General features: G+C 41.2%; 1 protein-coding gene across 1 annotated transcript in view; it reads right to left on the bottom strand.

The window, feature by feature from the left end:
* Window positions 1–16221, bottom strand: part of Kdm3 (Lysine demethylase 3) — a 294533-nt gene that overhangs the window by 188841 nt on the left and 89471 nt on the right. Inside the window, exon 3 of the mRNA XM_068229839.1 lies at window positions 14889–14973. Within this exon, the coding sequence (XP_068085940.1) occupies window positions 14889–14973 (85 nt within the window). The remainder of the gene's footprint in view (window positions 1–14888; window positions 14974–16221) is intronic.

The raw sequence follows: 16221 nt of genomic DNA, 5'->3' as shown, positions 1-16221 counted from the left end.
CATTGAGGCTGTGTTGACTCGTGTTGTTTATTTTTTAACACGCATGTTGGTTGAGCAAGACAAAGAGTTACCTTTCAGGTTTCCAATCCTTGTTCAAACCAGAACAAATATTAGTCTAGACGAACAGACAGCGTGATCTTCAAGTTCTCCTGTGAGCAGCACGGAAGCTTGGGGAACCTTGCAAATGTCAGTCCGCGCATAGTAATATGCTATTAGTTTAATGTAAGGAATATGTGAAGAATATTTAACGATTTTGTAAGCCCGTCATCTTACAGAAATCGTTTTATAGTAAAATGTCTCTCACCAGATGACTTGTAACATCTGTGGTCAGAATGAGACTAAGACATACTGTAGTTCTTACCCGAGTCACCAACCTGCATGGCTGACCCAGGTGAGGTAGGAGAGTAAAATCACCTAATAATTACAGAATCTATACTCGGCATCATTCGATGCTTTATGAAACACTCCTCTGGCAAAATACCAGTTTTCTTATTCTTGTTATGGGTTTTACGTCACATCGACTAAGACAAGGCTTACGTGGACTATGGGAAAGGAGAGGACTAATACTGGGAAGAAAGTAACCGTGCCCTGAATTACGGTGACCTTTTCTGGCGTAAAAATCGGAAACTACAGAAAACCTTTTCCAGGGCGCTGACAGTGGGATTCGAACCCACTATCTCCGGAATACAAGCTAACAATTTCACGGCCGAACCGTTCAGCCAGCCAGACAGCTCGCTCAGTGAACATCCCTCTACCAACCAGCATAACGTTATTAGCTTACCGTGATACCCGAATACATCTAGCCAGAATTCATTCTTCATTCTGAATATACATAATTATATAATAAACACATGCACGAGATGTTTGTAATCACTGTGGCTCGAAAATGCATTCTGAAGCATTAGTGAAGTATTAGTGATATTCCGCTTCTTTCTCATTTTACCCCCTCCACTGTTTCTGGATATTTCGTACCACAATTTCCATTCTCACAGAATTTGTCTTACGTGTTGGCAAAACTTGAGAATTTGTAGGAACGTGTTCAGGTTCGTTTTCTAGATATACCCCCCCCCCATGGCACTACAGCCCTTGAAGGGCCTTGGTCTACCAAGCGACCGCTGTTCAGCCCAAAGGCCTGCAGATTACGAGGTGTCGTGTGATCAGCACGACGAATTCTCTCGGCCATTATTCTTGGCTTTCTAGACCGGGTCCGTTATCTCACCGTCAGATAGCTCCTCAATTCTAATAACGTAGGCTGAGTGGACTTCGAACCAGCCCTCAGGTCCAGGTAAAAATACCTGACTTGGCCGGGAATCGAACCCGGGGCCTCCGGGTAAGAGGCAAGCACGCTACCCCTACACTACGGAGTATAACTATCCGAAAATTTTATCTGCTAATAACTTGGAACGAACGTCAGGAAATGAGTAACAGTAGATTGGCAAAGAAGGTATTTCTGATCTGTTAAGTAGGTCGGTTAGAGCCGGTTGTACGTACGGAAGACGTGATACGATCCGATACAACTTGCCTTTTTGATGTAACTGATTATAAGTCAGACATTAACTGTCAAATTATAATATCCAGCAACCGATTTCATCATTATTGAGAAGATGTATCATAACGGGAAAACGTTAACCACTGACCGGAAATATCAAATGAGGGTTTAAGTCCTCCGTTGGGATTACCATCATTACCATCATAGATCAAAGTTTTTTAAGTTGTTTTACGTCGCACCGACACAGATAGGTCTTATGGCGACGATGGGACAGGAAAAGACTAGGAGTGGGAAGGAAGCAGTCGTTGCCTTAATACGGTACAGCCCCAGCATTTGCCTGGTGTGAAAATGGGTAACCACAGTAAACCATCTTCAGAGCTGCCGACAGCGGGGTTCAAACCCACTATCTCCCGAATACTGGACACTGGCCACATTTATGCAACTCCAGCTATCGAGCTCGGTGGATCAAAGCTAAAGTTGTATGCATTATTGTGGTTTTTATAATGACGGGTTGATTTGTACTTAACGCCCTTCTGAATTGTAACAGAACTGACAGACGCCAGACGCTGGAATGCCGGAATATAATTCTGAAAGGGATTCTTTAAAGCACCAATAATAAATTTACTGACTTTTATTTTTCTAGGTTTTAAAATCTACAACATTTGTAACACATTTTTAAAACTGTTAAACAATGAACACCGGCTCCCTCTGTGGATCAGTAATGGTGTATCGGACTCTGGATCCTAAGTTGCCTGCGATTATTATTATTATTATTATTATTATTATTATTATTATTATTATTATTAACGAACACTTCAAGATTTGGCTTTGTTGTTAATGGTTACTAAGACTAAATGAATATATTAACAATAAATGTAGACACTAGGGTTCTGTTACAAGATCTTCAGTCTGGAAGTTTTTGGAATGTAAATGAAGTCAATGGCAAGCAGTCTAAGAGGGATTTAAAACTCGTTACGTCAGAAATCGAGAGGGTTACGAAGGACCATCACAACGAGCATAATCCCACGAATCAGGCCAGGAAATACACCGAGTTTGTAGAACTCGTCTCAACGAAATATGTAGGTCGTAAGGCGAAGCTGTTTATAACATTCAGGGTAGAGGAGAACCAGATGTTAATGGGGTCACTAAAATGCAAAGATAATTTGTTTCGCTGCATTGCAGGGAAGATTTCCCAAGGACATTACAAAAGAGTCAACATAAAATATTCTAAATAACAGACATTGAAACTTCAGCTGAAGGAAACTGGTTTAGAAGCGCTACGCAACAACGTTTTCTTTATATATGTATGTATGTATATTTTTTAGTGTATGTCTTTTAGTGCCGGGAGTGGCCGAGGACATGTTCGGCTCGCCAGTTCTGTAGCTGCGTTTCCCGGTGAACTACATGTAGTCTACTACTGCATGAGTGTAGGTGTAATTGTTCGGGCTAGGAATGGGAAGGAAGCGGCCGTGGCCTTGAGAAATGTACCATCCCAGCATTTACCGGAGTTGAAAATTGAAAACCATGGGAAAACATTTCGAAGATGGTCCGAGAACAGAGCTACCAACCATAACTGGTCGTACCACAACGCACTGAGAAACCTCCTCGGTAGATTGTCAGATTATCTGTAGTAATATAACGTGAGCCTCAGAATTTTATCTCGAGAGAATCTGGAGCTCGAATTGTATTTATTTCTCATATATAATGAATAACTTTTTTTTTTGCTAGGGGCTTTACGTCGCACCGACACAGATAGGTCTTATGGCGACGATGGGATAGGAAAGGCCTAGGAGTTGGAAGGAAGCGGCCGTGGCCTTAATTAAGGTACAGCCCCAGCATTTGCCTGGTGTGAAAATGGGAAACCACGGAAAACCATCTTCAGGGCTGCCGATAGTGGGATTCGAACCTACTATCTCCCGGATGCAAGCTCACAGCCGCGCGCCTCTACGCGCACGGCCAATAATGAATAACTACAGAAGTATTTAAGTACATACATACATACATACATACATACATACATACATACATACATACATACATACATACATACATACATACGTCTTCATTATAGATTGTTTTCAGCATTCAGTCTGCAAGCCTTTGTGATTTCCTAATCGCCGCCATAATCTTCTATTTGTAACTAGTACTGTGGCTTCGTTTATAGTTCTATATCGCTTATCTTTAAATCATTGGAAACTGAGTCTCCCTCTACCCCTCTTACCCTCCATAAGAGACAATTATTTTCCAAGGTAACCTAGCCTCCTCCATTCGTCTCACATGACCCCACCAACGAAACCGGTTTATGCGTACAGCTTCGTCCATCGAGTTCATTCCTAACAGCCTTTATTTCCTCATTCCGAGTATCCTCCTGTCATTGTTCCCATCTGTTTCTACCAGCATTAAATAATGATAATAAAAGTGCATAAATATAAAATAAATCATAACTTATACAGTGAAATAAATCCGCACGGAAAAATGTTTAATTTTGGATATAAACTCTTGCGGCTGCAGTCTACAAATATGTAGGTTGTCGGATTCATGAGAATAACATAGTTACCTAAATGTAATACTGAAGAAAATTGAAGCACGATATCACAGCAAATAAGCAATGATGAGCAATGAAACTAGAGATACAGCAGATGCCATTTCGCCTAAATGGGGCTGTAGTAGTTGGCCCAATAAATGTAATACTACGGCCTAGCACGTAACTGTGAAATCGTCAGACCTCTTAGTGGTCGTGTAACAGCCGACCACAGGTTGGGCATGACAGGAGATCTCTACGCATTTGATTGCGGTCAGATTATCGGTGACAGACTTATGGGTCATTCCATCTCCGAAGTTGTGCAGGTGCTGGGCTTTCTACGAAATACCGCCACAATTACCACCATCACTACCAGAGTCAACTGCCGTGATGACGAAGGTCACCGTCGGCAAGCTCGGATGGAAAGACGTGACAGACGGGCCTAGAGTGGAGTCGATCACTAGCGAATTCAATGGTGGACAACAAGGAAGTGTGAGCACCTCGTATTCAGCTTGTTTAAGTTGTAACATCTGCCAATGAACTCATCTGCAGAGCAAGGACAGGATGGTTACGTATCATTTGCCAGAGCCCATTGCGAACCACGTCAGAAATGTTTTATTTTACAAAGTTAGCGAAGTAAGCTATGGTTCTAAAATCACAGAAATGTTTGGAATTGTATTATGCTGGAAAATTCCAAGTGTTGCACAGTTTACACGTCATTCTAAGGATCAAACGTGATAGGTGAGGAAATAAAGATAGGCCTACAACTGATAATTACAGACACAATAATACAAGATGATATTCAGTATAGGAATTGCAAATCCATTTTCTTCCACTGTTTTTTTCTTTTGCCTTACGTCGCACCGACACAGATAGGTCTTATGGCGACGATGGGGCAGGAACGGCCTAGGAATGGGAATGAAGCGGCCGTAACCTTAAGTAAGGTACAGTTCCAGTACTTATCCAATATTGTACAAAAACGCATGATTCCTAGAAATATACGAAGGTTATGCCCAAAGTTTTTAGCAGCGCGTAAACCGTAATTCTGAGGACAATGGGATTATTTTCATATGAAAGAGCGATGTTTTTCGACCTTGGAACATGCGCGCGCAACCCCTCCTAGCAGTAGCTCCTCCACAGCGAGGGAAGAAAGCACAGGCAGTGCCGAGTCAGACACGGTGCAAGATGGATCTGTCGTGCCGCGATTTGCGAGCAATGATTTTTATGATTATAAAAATAAATTAAGTGTCGAAGAATGCCATTCTTCTTTGCTGTGCATTTTTTGGTGAGGCTGCCCCTTCTAGAGCCAAATGGTTTCGCGAGTTTTCAAGGGGTCGGCAATCAATTGAAGATGAACCTCGTCCCGGTCGCCCAGCAACAGCTGTGACTCAAGAAAACATTGATGCTGTAAGGGAAATGATCAAAGCAGATCCACATCTTACATTTTGTGACATTGAAGGTACCTTAAATATTGGGTCAAGAGTAGCGCAGACCATCGTTCACGATTATTTAGGCCTTACCAAGAGATGTGCCCGTTGGGTGCCACATTCCCTGACAGAAAGCCAAAAGGAGGAGAGAGTGGACTGGTGTCATTTCATGCTAGAAAAATTCAATGGAGGGCAGTCTGAAGACACCTACAATATCGTCACGGGTGATGAAACATGGGTCTACCATTATGACCCTGAAACGAAGAGATAGTCTTCTGTGTAGTGCTTTCCAGGGGAGGAACCACCCACAAAAGTTCGACGAAGTCGGAGCTCCGGAAAGAAGATGGTGGCGACTTTTTTTTTACGAAAATAAGGCGTCTCACCTCTGTGACCTTGGACACACGTCGTACAGTCAATGCTGAATGGTATGTGAATGACTGTCTTCCCAAAGTCCTCTCCACTTGGAGGTCACAGCACCCAAAGTCCAAGAGTAGGCACCTTCTGCTGCATCGCGACAATGCATCTGCACACAGGGCTGCCAGAACAATGGACTAAGACCAAGGAAAAAATACGTGGGCAGCGGTTTTCGTCAGATGAAGAGGCTATTGCACTGTACGAGAGTGCACTAAGTGACATCCCGAAAGAAGCTTGGACTGAAACGTTTTCTAAGTGGTTTCAGAGAATGGCAAAATATATACATGCTAATGGAGAGTATTTTGAAAAGTTGTAATTGTTGTTCCGCAAATAATTTTTTTTTCTCACACTCTGCTAAAAACTTTCGGCATAGCCCTCGTAATTTGAGCACTGTTTTAACTGTTAGCTTTGCCAGGTACTGCATCAATAGCCAGAATGAATTAGACCCATTCCGAGATAATAAACACTGCTAAGTCCCTATTAGCATAGATGAACTGATTAAATTCACTCAAATGACAGTTGGGTTTCAAAACAAGGTTATGTAAGCTGAAGGTCAATAAAAGAACTAGGAACGTCAACGGAATTAGCTTTCATTAAGGTTCCACGTATGCATGACCAATTAGCAAAGCGCCTCAACTCCTTCCTTCTCTCTCTCTCTCTCTCTCTCTCTCTCTCTCTCTCTCTCTCTCTCTCTCTCTGCCTGCCTGCCTGCCTTCTTCCCAAGAGAGATGTTCCTGAGAGCGAAGTGTAAACAGTGTAGTCTGGCAACATCGCAGTGCAACGGTTCACTTTTAGCTTTTAGAGAGAAACAAATCGCTTGAGCCACACACAGACATACAGTTGGGAGTCATTATGACAAATTTGTTTTTTGTTTTGCTTTTAAGTTATCACTAGAGCCCGGATTTCCATGCAAATGCATGTTTTTAAATAAGCTGGTAACACTTCTCAAACTTTGCAGATATTCATTTTATGGCTTAACGATTCCAAATGACCGCTCTTTATGCAAGTTTTGACCTTTTTAGGAGAAATTTCATGCATAATGCATATTTTGAAGATTTTGCACTTAATGGCGAGTATTTGGACGTTTAATATTGCATAATATGACTTTTCTTCTGACTTAGGCGCATATATAATATTAACTTGCATGATAATGCCTTTTATGAATGTTGGTGTACAGAATTTGGGGCTATTTTTCCACGTTATACAGTATGTCTGTTTCTGAACGTCCTTAGGTAACGTGGCCGATCGAGTTGTAGCTTAGTCCGATGAACTTTAACGAATACCTTTTCTAGATCTACGAATGCCACGTGCGTGGGCTTGTCTTCCTTAATTCGATCCTCTTATATCAGAGAAAACTCAGGATTGCTTCACGTGTACCGGTATTTCTTCTAAAGTCAAACTGATCTTCTCCCAACACAGTTTCAATGTGTCTTTCCATTCTTCTTTAAATAACATTGTATTAAAATTTTGCACGCATGAGATACTAAACTAATGGCGCGGTAGTTTTTGCACTTGTCAGCGACTATTTTCTTGGGAATTCTATCTAAAATCGGATGGCACTTCTCCTGTATCATAAATGGAACAACCTCACCATGCTGGTTTCTCCTAAGGCAGTCAGTAATTCTGAGGGCATACCATCAAATCCAGGTGTTTTTCCTATTAAGGACTCTCAAAGTTCTGTCGAATTCTGACGTAAAATTGGATCTCCCCTTTCAACACTAACAGCCTCTTCTTGTTCCATAATTTTACCTACTCCTTTCCCTTGATACAGCTGTTGAATATGTTCCTGCCATCTTTCTGCCTTGTTTTCTTTCCCTAGAAGTGGTTTTCCACCAGAGCTCTTAATATGCATACACCTAGTTTTCCTTTCTCCAGATGTTTTCTTAATTTTCCTGTACGCAGCATCTGCCTTTTCTACAACCATATAAAGTTTTAACTTCAACTTTAACTTCACGTTCAGCCATTCTACCTTAGTTGCCTTGCACTTTCTATCAACGAAATTCTTCAATCGCCGGTATTCTTTTCTGCCCTCCTCTTTTTTTTTTCTTTCTTTTTTTTTTTTTTTTTTTGCATTCTTGTACTCACCACAAACCGTCAATCAGGTCTAGTATCTCCCGAGTTATCCACTGATACTTACTTGTTCTTGCCTAACTTTTCTTCAGCAGCCCCACAGATCTAATTCTTCATGACTGTCCACTCTTTACCTATTGTGTTTCCTTCAGCCTTTTCATTTAATTCTGCAACATGTTCCTTGAACCAATCCCTCACTCTACTTCCCTCCAACTTGTCTAGATCCCACCACCTTCCATTCCTTCCTTTCTTGAACTTTACACGGCATGACATGACCACTAAGTTGTGGTCAGAGTCCGTGTCTGCTCCTGGGAAGTTCTTGCAATCCAACACCTGGTTTCTGAATCTTTGCCTAATTATAATTAAGTCTATTTGATACATTTTAGTGTCTCCAGGTCTTGTCCACGTATACAGCTGCTGTTTATAGTGTTTGAACAAAATATTAGCAAGCGCTAAATTATGATCGGTGCAGATATCTACCATCCGTCTGACTTACTCCTTCGTTCATTTATCCCAGTCCATATGCTCCAATTGTTTCACCTTTTCTTGGCCTACCACTGCATTCCAGTCTCCCATCAAAATTCGACTCTGATTCTCTTCTCTTTTTACATATTGTATTAAATGTTCTTTTTCCAGTTCATCATCAACTACTGAACTAGTAAGCACATAGGTCTGCAATTTTTGTTATGGGCATTGGCAAGTGTCTCTTGACAACAATAATCAGTTCACTATGTTGGTCTTAGAAGCTTACCCGCTGCCCTATTTTCTTTTTCATTATTAAACCAACTCCTGCATTTCCAATGTTTGAGTTTGCGCTGATAAGTCTGTACTCGCCTAACCAAAAATCCTGCTCTTCTACCAACGTAGTTCACTTATATCAACTACATCTAACTTTAGTCTATCCATTTCCTTTTCCAGATTCTCTAACCTATCACAACGATTCAAACTACCAACATTTCACGCTCCGACCACCAAAATGTTGGAATGGGGGACTCCGGAATATTTTACCCGGGAGAAAGCCATCATTAGTACATCATTTATTCATAAGGAGAGAGTTGTACGGCCTCGCGAGGTAGTTATGGCTGTAGTTTCCCGCTGCTTTCAGTCGTGTTACACTACCAACACAGTTAAGTCATGTTAAATATTATTACAAGGTTATATGTATATCAGGGGCTGCCTGGCTGAGGCGGTAAAGGCATGCTCGGTTCACCCGGAAGGACGTGGGTTCGAATCCCCGTCAGGAAGTCGTAAACAATTTAAGAAACGAAATTTCCACTTCCGGAGGTGCACATGGCCCTGAGGTTCACTCAGCCTACAGTACCAGGTTAATTCCTGGGGGCAAAGGCGGCCGGGCGTAGAGCTAACCACTCTACCCCATCAAGTGCCGAGGTTACGAATAGTGGAAGCCTTTACCTTCCACCAATCGAAGGGCCTTCATGGCCTGTACGGAGATGACTTTGGCTTTTTTAAATGTATGTATATCATGTAATCATCCAGACTGCTGCCCTTGCAACTTTCCCTTTCGATTAACCATCCGTTAGTCAGATCTCTCGACAAATCGACAGATACCAATCAAATATGGTTGCACGTACGACTCGACTACCTGCTTCATTGGAACGCACAAGCCTCCCCAACGCGGCAAGTTCACATGGTTCACAGGGGAGGAAATTAATACTGACGTAAAATCAGAATAACAAAAATAATAAAAAGTTCATTAATTGCCGATAAATGGTATCCTATTTCAATTCCCAACATAGCATTCGAATAATTATACTTGTACGGACATTATTTACATGCATCAGGTAGTCTACGCTAATGATAGCATTGTCACCCGTTCTTAGGGCAATAACCACCACCAAATAGCTAGTGAGCTAAATTCGTTCAAACAGGAAAATAACACAATTGAAGATCTGTTGCATCATAGTGTAAACAGAATTACAAGATAATCCGAGAAATTAGACTAGGGAGATTCACAGAAGCCGTGCAATAAAATGTTGAAGACCTACTAGCAGCGTATACATCTGAGAATTAAAAAAATAATCAGCAAAAGTGCTCACCGTAGAAACTACCGGACCGTGTTGTGAGCATTAAAATGTAAACAATACCGCTCCTATGGAAAGAAAAAACTACCCAATAAATGAGCGGAACACTTGCTACATTACAGTCACGGGCGATGTTTGCACTGAAGAGTCCGAACAACTACAGTAGGTCTTCCACATGAACGACGTGATCGAAGTAAGTCACCAGGAATTCCTCTGGCAATATGACAACAAAAGAAAAGCGAGCGGGCCAATGTCCTAGACTTGAAGTGCGACCTGCTTTCAGCTAACTGTAACATGAAAAGTAACAGTTATAAGACGTCAGAAAGCATTTGTCATGTCACATGTTGCAGCCAGTTTAGTGATAATTGACTCTAACGACGGAAAGATCTCCGCAGTATGTGTTCTCGTAGTAATGGTGATGACCAAATGAAATTGTCGTATTTTTTTTATCCATCCTGAGTAAACTAAGAGCTTTGGGTTAGAAGACTCGTTCATGTACAGGCTACGTTTTAGTAGCGTACGCAATAAGATGTGAGGTTGCGTTACGGGTTTGATTGACACACAAATCAATCTCTTTATATGCAAATTAAATTACGTCTGTCATCTGAAACGACGTCACGTCTAAACCGTTTATCAATATGTTACGAAATTTTGCACAATCATTCTCACAGGGAATAGGGTCTGAAAATATATTTGCGAAAAATCACGAAATAGATTACACTCAGGCCAGGTGCCATGATTACGTGAACATTGATCAATGACATAGTCTGTGGTCTGTTGTGCGGAGTGAAAGTGCGTCGGCCTGTGTAGTGGTTTTCTTACACCAAAAATTGTCCTTGTTAAATTTTCATAATTGTCCTCGAATTTCTAAAAGGGCAACTTCAAGGGCGCTAAAGGGCCCAAAGCTACTGAAAAGTCAGGGGAAACTAGAAGTAAAATTTACGATCGTTAAATTGTTAGTACATCATTTTAAAACGCAATAAAACTTCGAAATTCGAACAGTAGTAGTAGTAGGAGAAGGATGAGGAGGAGGAGGAAACATAATTAAAATATCAGTAAATAGTATTTGAATAACCAGTCTTAAAATGCCTCCTCCCCTTAAGACGAAATTTTGCGTACGCCACTGGTATATTTAGAATGAGCCACGTTCGTAGTAGTATAAGATCCGTCCGAAGAGTACCGGAGCAGGGGACTGAAAACTGGCTGAATGTGTTTGGTCGGATAATACTGTATATTGTTCCGGTACGATACAACTGAGTTAACTTGGACAGTTAATAATCACTCGTTCAGGCTTACCACAATCCGTGCAAAATGATCATCACGAAAGTTTCATAATTAAAAAAAAAAAAGTAATATCACTCTATTAAAATTACAAGCCGTGACTAGCTGCCTCGGGCTTGCCTCTCTCTGGGCTTGTAAATAAATTCGCACGTCACGTTCCACATCTGCTCTGGTTGCGTCATTCTTCTGCTAAACGCTTCGAAGATATTAGCCAATACAATGAGATGATTGTAGGGCTGGGAATATTGAATTCGACCTTCAGTAAAAATTCCGTTATCTTTCATAATAGGCACCGACGGGCACCCATAATTGTGGCTAAGAATGGGAAAGATACCGAGTGTTCTGAAATAAAGTACTATTCCAGCATTTTTCTGCTGCGAGCGTAGAGAATACAGAGAAACAGCACACTTTTTTAGTTTAGTTAAGCTTAGGGGTTTAGGCAACTTTAGCTTACATCGAGCCTTCAGATGACACAGCCAATCTTTCATGCATGTTGATGTCATCGTTGTTACTGCGACAATACGCGGGATGAGAGCATTTTTATCACCATCACCCTGAGCTTCGAAGGACCACATAATATGCGATAGTAAAAAGTACAACTTTTTAGGAAATGTGCTGTGTTTATGTGTTTATAGCAGAGCTTCCTAAACTGAGGGGGGTGGGGAGCAGAAACACGTGACCTGATAAATAGACAAATTAATAGATATGTATGGCATTACAACTTGTGATCCATACCACTGATGACCTGTGTTCTTGTGAAATTAAAAACAAACAAAAAATGGCTGCTAAGAATAAGAGTTGTTTCTATGTATAAGAATTCATTATATCAGACCATATGGTCCGTTACGGTCTCGGTCCATCTTTTCATCGGACGTCCAATATATCTTTTTTTTGTGGTCACATAATGTACACTTTGTTTCGTTATCCCCTTCCAACCCATTCTCCCAACAGGCCTCTTAGTTGATTTACATATTTATTTATATTTATCTCCAGACCAACACTTTGGATTGAAAGTAGCAGCTTGATATTTATATTTTGTTGACGTACGATTATTTTTATATTTCAATGTATATTTTTATTTTAACCACATATCCGAGTTTTTGTTAAAATTAGTTGCTGTATTACTGTGAATTTGGAAAACATCTCACTTATTCTATATTTTTTTTCAAATAGCCTATAGGCCCTACGTTCTGAGAAAAAAGGTTTGTAATAATGTAAGCTGGAAAATTTTGGAATCTATTGTTTAGACAATTAAACGTCAAACTCGCTCCGCTGCATTCCACTTCAAAACTTTCAGTGGAAGCCAAAGCAGAGGCTTCATCCCGGATCTCCCATTCATTAATTTCATACCAATTTCAGTTCATGATTATTAGACGTGTGCGACAGCTCTCACCTGCTGACATCATCTTAAAACTGGAAGGTGGCTGAGGCTTCAACTGAATTAGTTCGATTTTGATGGAGCGATAAAAAAATCTCGTACTGCGTACCAAACTGCTTCTAGCTGCAGCTTTTTGCACATTTTATCCCTGTTTGGGAATCTGGAGCAGAGTTTCCTTAGCCTCGTGAGGAAAATCGGTAACAATATGATCCGGAAGGAAGTGGTCCCCGTCAAGTAAACTAAACTGACAGTGACAGAGTCACTGACATGCTGACCACACACCACCTCAACATTTCCAAATGTGAAGAAGTGCAAGATTTGTATAGCCACCGAGAGATAACCACTTTTTTTCTTTTTAACGAGTGTTGGGCTTCTTGGTTCTTACAACCCGTTTTAAGAGTAGGATGCCAGAGTCAGTTGACTGACTTAGGAGGATTGTAGCTTTGGTCATCCTGACTATTTTGTTAATCTGAGATCTAACAGTCGGAATACGTTCATTTCGTATCTTCCTTATTGGTGCTTTGGTCATCATTATAAGAGTCTTTTTTTGAAAAAAATGTAATTTTGAAAGAGGAGTTTTAGCAATATAGCCCCAGGCCTCACAACCATACAGCAGAATTGGTCTGATGCATGCTAGATAAATATTTATCTTGATACTTGAAACCGAACCTCTCTTTAGTCATCCTGGTATTCTTATGACACGCATGTTTGGGGAAGAGGAGGTTGACTATTCATCTGAACTTGTGAATTTAAAAACGTCCCACGTTACTTTTTCTTAAATCAGTTTTATGGCACATACGAATAGCAACGCTTAGATCACGTGTATTTACACATACAAAAACATCCTAACGCATACAGCTGTTTAAAATTGTTCATAATTTTGTGTACATTTCAAGAACCTGCGAACCAGGAACCTAAACGCGGCCATGGACGTAGTTAACAAGTAGACGATTGTGGAGGCGCACAGTTAATGCACAGAGGCTTGCCGAGTAAACGCTGAAAGGCATAATATTCCATATCTATAATGAAGAGATGCTGATATGGCATCCCAATGTAAGGAATTGGGACAATTTTGAAATAACTAGAGCTTCGCATCATATGCGCAAGTCCTGCGTTCTTCTTTCTTGAATGATGAAAGAAGGCCGCCAGTGATGATATGAATAATAGTGAAGCTTGTTCTGTAATTCATGGCATTGTTGAAAAAATGAAGCGAAAAGTAGTCAGAATGGTGAGGTATCATGGTTGGATGGTGCTTGTTGAAACCAAATTTGATGTTACTAGAGTGACAGGGAACGTAGTGTATTCAATTTTAGAAGAACATTTGCTAGATGTTCTATAAAAACTCGTAATCAAGGATAAAGAGGTGTCCATGGCCCGAGAATAAAAAAAACATTCACATTTCAACACTTGCACAAGTAATGTTGACAGTTTACTACTCACTGGTATGAATAAATTTTAATGTTATTCCTATGGACGGTTTTCTGTTATGTACGTTTACTTCTCTTTTGAAAATAAAATAATTTAGTATCGTGGTGTTGGGACAGTTATTGAATTCACGAGTTCTATTTATTTCTTTGTTATAGCGCCAAAATGTGTCCTCTCCGGCTCCAAGCTGAATGGTCAGCGTACTGGCTTTCGGTCAAAGGGTCTCGGGTTCGACTCCCAGCGGACCGGAGATTTTTAACTGCGTATGTATGGTTAATTCCTCTGACTAGGGAACTGGATATTTGTGTTCGCCTTAATACACTTCTCTTCATCTATATACGTACACACCACACAACTATCAGAGAAATACAAAATACTAATACATAGCTTCTCGTAGGGGTAACATCTGGAGAGGGGTCAGGCCGTAAAACTGGGCCCAATCCACATCATGCCCCGACCGTAATAAACTGGGAAAAGGTCAGGAAGAAGAAGAAGTGGTATCAATAATGTTAGGATATATTGGCTTTACGTCTCACTAACTACTTTGACGGTTTTCGGAGACGTCAAGGTACTGGAATTTTGTCCCGCAGGAATTATTTACGTACTGGTAAATATACCGACACGCGGCGGACGTATCTGAGCACCTTCAAATACCACCGGACTGAGTCAGGATCGAACCTGCCAAGTTGAGGGCAGAAGGCCAGCGCCTCAACCGCCTGAGCCACTCAGCCCGGCAGAAGGAGTATCGAGCTGTGTTCTCTCTGACGAGATGAATAAGGGATTGTGAGCGACAACCTGGGGTGCTTTTGTTGAAAGCTCCCTGAAACTCATAAAAACTTACCCAAGTATTAGAAGCGGGCGGCGCATGCTCTTTGTCCGACGAACGCCTCTGCAGTGTATTGTTTTCACCTGCGAGTTCCTCGGCTCTACATAAATTGCACATTACATAATAAGTAAGCACCATATAATCAGTTTAATGTCCCTGTCTGAAGAATGCGAGCCGCTGATAGAGAGAACAATGCCCCATTCTTCGCTACCATACAAACACGGCAATAAAACAAGTACACGGAGAGGCCACATTCGGAAGAAGAGATTTAAGTTGAAATTACACAGAAAGTAGGTCATCCATATTATCAGCTACACTGTGGAGAGGATTCCTAAGCCATTCCATGTGGTCTTCCCTACGCTCAGTGTTCAGTCGCCGCCTAATGAATAGCTGGGGAAGTGAAAGAGCTTTCAGTCCGAGATACAAACACATTTAATGACGGCCATAAAAAGACCTTCATTATGTAAACGGATAGGTCAAGACACCCGCTCGCCGTGCAGGCACTGGAAGGGAGCTGGGGAAGGAACAGCTATTTATTATACAGTCTCCAAATACCTCCAGGTCCTAGCCTCGTGGGGGAACACGGCAAATTATAGCTCTCCCCGTTACTGCAGAGCTACATAACGCAGATAACCTTCCATCGTGATCACGCGATACTTCTTATGAATATTCATACACCTGTCTGATTTTCTACAGACGATATGGCCAGTCTGCCAACAGCTATAATGTGGTCGCTTCCAATCTCCCAGGTGTAAAAACGACATACGGTACTGTAAATCTAGATACAGTGTTACACTTCGGTTTTGAATTAAATGTGTTTTGAAAACTCATAATTTTCGACAGATCTGCAAGATTTATGAAATGCAAACCACGAGTCACAAATATAGGACGGAACAGAATATAACGCTCAACAGAGCCCGGCTCCTTGGCCAGCAGGTTCAGAGGGTCTTGAGTTCGATTCCCAGCCGAGTCTGCAATTTTAGCCATGTCTGGTTAATTCCTCTAAATCTGAGACTGGATATTAATTTTTTTTTTTTTTTTGCTATTTTGCTTTACGTCGTACTGACACAGATATGTCTTATGGTGACGATGGGAGAGAACAGGCCTAGGAAGTGGAAGGAAGCGGCCGTGGCCTTAATTAAGGTACAGCCCCGGCATTTGCCTGGTGTGAAAATAGGAAACCGCGGAAAATATTTTCTTTAATACATATATCTTCATATACACATTACACAAGCAACACCATATAAACACGTAATAGTGAATACATCGCTCCATTCTGCCCATGAAACATGTGCAACACAATCCGCGAGCACGATCAACCAGGGTATGGGAAAAGAAGTGGAAACAG

The sequence above is a fragment of the Anabrus simplex genome, chromosome 1 (assembly GCF_040414725.1).
Source record: "Anabrus simplex isolate iqAnaSimp1 chromosome 1, ASM4041472v1, whole genome shotgun sequence".
Lineage (NCBI taxonomy): Eukaryota > Metazoa > Arthropoda > Insecta > Orthoptera > Tettigoniidae > Anabrus > Anabrus simplex.
This window is presented reverse-complemented; position numbering and strand designations above follow the sequence as displayed.